The sequence below is a fragment of the Pteropus alecto genome, unplaced genomic scaffold (assembly GCF_000325575.1).
Source record: "Pteropus alecto unplaced genomic scaffold, ASM32557v1 scaffold177, whole genome shotgun sequence".
Classification (NCBI taxonomy): domain Eukaryota; kingdom Metazoa; phylum Chordata; class Mammalia; order Chiroptera; family Pteropodidae; genus Pteropus; species Pteropus alecto.
The window spans coordinates 401,883-403,591 of record NW_006442207.1 but is presented as its reverse complement, the minus strand read 5'-3'; the positions used below and the strand labels follow the sequence as shown (position 1 = coordinate 403,591).

At 58.5% G+C, this 1,709-nt stretch overlaps 1 protein-coding gene across 1 annotated transcript in view; it reads left to right on the top strand.

Moving 5' to 3' along the window:
- The window catches only part of GRK5 (G protein-coupled receptor kinase 5), a 190,012-nt gene that overhangs the window by 173,258 nt on the left and 15,045 nt on the right, over positions 1-1,709 (top strand). The window contains exon 7 of the mRNA XM_025039136.1: positions 950-1,192. Coding sequence (XP_024894904.1) covers positions 950-1,192 — 243 coding nt within the window. The remainder of the gene's footprint in view (positions 1-949; positions 1,193-1,709) is intronic.

Below are 1,709 nucleotides of genomic sequence, written 5' to 3'. Positions count from 1 at the left end.
AGCTTGATTATGGTAATCATTTCACAATGTATACATATATCCAAATATACATTTAACCTCAGTAAAGCTTAAAAATGGAAGAAAAAAAAAAGGAAAAAGAAAGAAAGCTGATGATATTCATAGCCAAACAGGGCAGCACAAGCTATCTGCGACACGTTCTTCGAGGCAACTAGTTTACTCCCCGAAGTCTCATCATCCTTGCTTCATAGTCAGAGGTTCTGTCTGATTAGACATGGTGCATGGCTTTGGCTAATTAAAATGGGACCCCCACGAGACACAAAGTGATTATTACCTCATAGAGCCCGCTCTTGGCAGACGGGACCTTCGAGCGTCCCACAGCTGTGGGGGAAATATAACAGAGGGGCCCGCAGTGGCGGAGGGCTTGAGAACCGCTGGTAACAGGTTGCAGAGACTAGACTTGGAGACGGGTCTTCTCGGGGCTCTGCCTGGGCGGCAGCAGCAGGACGAAATAGCCCCGGGCTCCTGGGCAGGCTGAGATGGGCAGGTGTGAGGAGGGCCCCGGTCTCCTTCATGCTGTCTGTGGGACACTGAACCTCTGTGGCTCCTGGCCCCCTCCCCGCCCCCTGCACAGAGGACACAGCTTCCTTCTGAGCTCAGCCACCCGATTTGCATCTGGGAATGGGAGGGGAACCACACGGAAAGTGTGGTCTGGTCAGGCACCTTCCGCTCACGTTTTTCAAGCCTTCTGCCCTTCTGCCCTTCCCCCAGGAGGGAGGGCGTCAAGGGCGGGTTGCCTGGGATTTGAACGCCCAGCCCCAGAGTCAGTCTGTGAGGTCCCCGTCCGCAGCGATGAATCCTGGGAGCCCTGGGGCCTGGTTAGCAGGGCGTGGAATTGCGCCTCCCACGTCCACTGCTGCCATTGTCTGTTGCTTACGGATTCTGCACCTTGACGCCGTGAGACTAATACTGGATTCTTGCTTTTTTCCAGGCAACCAGTAACCAAAAACACGTTCAGGCAGTACCGGGTACTAGGAAAAGGGGGCTTTGGGGAGGTGAGTGAACGCCCACGTTTTCAGTTGGCAGTTTCTGTTCTGCCCCAGGTCACGGCCCCGTGGAGAAGGAGGGGGAGCCTGGGGCCTCTGGGAAGGTCGGAGTGTCTGAAGTGGGGGAGGGCGTGGGCCAGCCCTCAGGCGGAAAGGGGCACTCTGGGCGGTGTCTGCAGCGGGCAGTGAGGGCTGGCGTGCGGGGGCCCAAGTGAGTTGACCGGATGTCGCCGTTTGCGTGCACTCCTGCACCTGATCTGATCTCCCCACCCGCGATGCAGGCCTCGGTGTCCCCGTTTTAAGTGAGATTCGGAACGGTTGGGTGGCCCAGCCAAGGGCACACAGCCAGTACGGGCAGAACTAACACTAGAACCCAATGCCCTGGTTCCCATTCCTCTGAGCTGCACCCTCAGGGGTCTCCCATCGCTGATCCCCCAGCAGCCGGGGCTTGACGGTCCGCAGTCAGCAGTGGTTGCCACGGTGGCTGGAAGCTTAGGACGGAAAACCGAGCTGCCCTGGTTGAGGGGCGGCGCGTTAGGCCCGGGCCAGTGCACTAAACACTGGCACAGGTGGCTGATTCTGCACCTTCAAGAGCCGCTTGGAGGGTAGAGGAGGGAGGGCAAGGTGGCACTGGGGCCAGATCTCGAGGACAGGGCCCGGTCCAGCTGCGGGTCCAAGGCCGGGCGTCATCGGGGACTGGGAGCT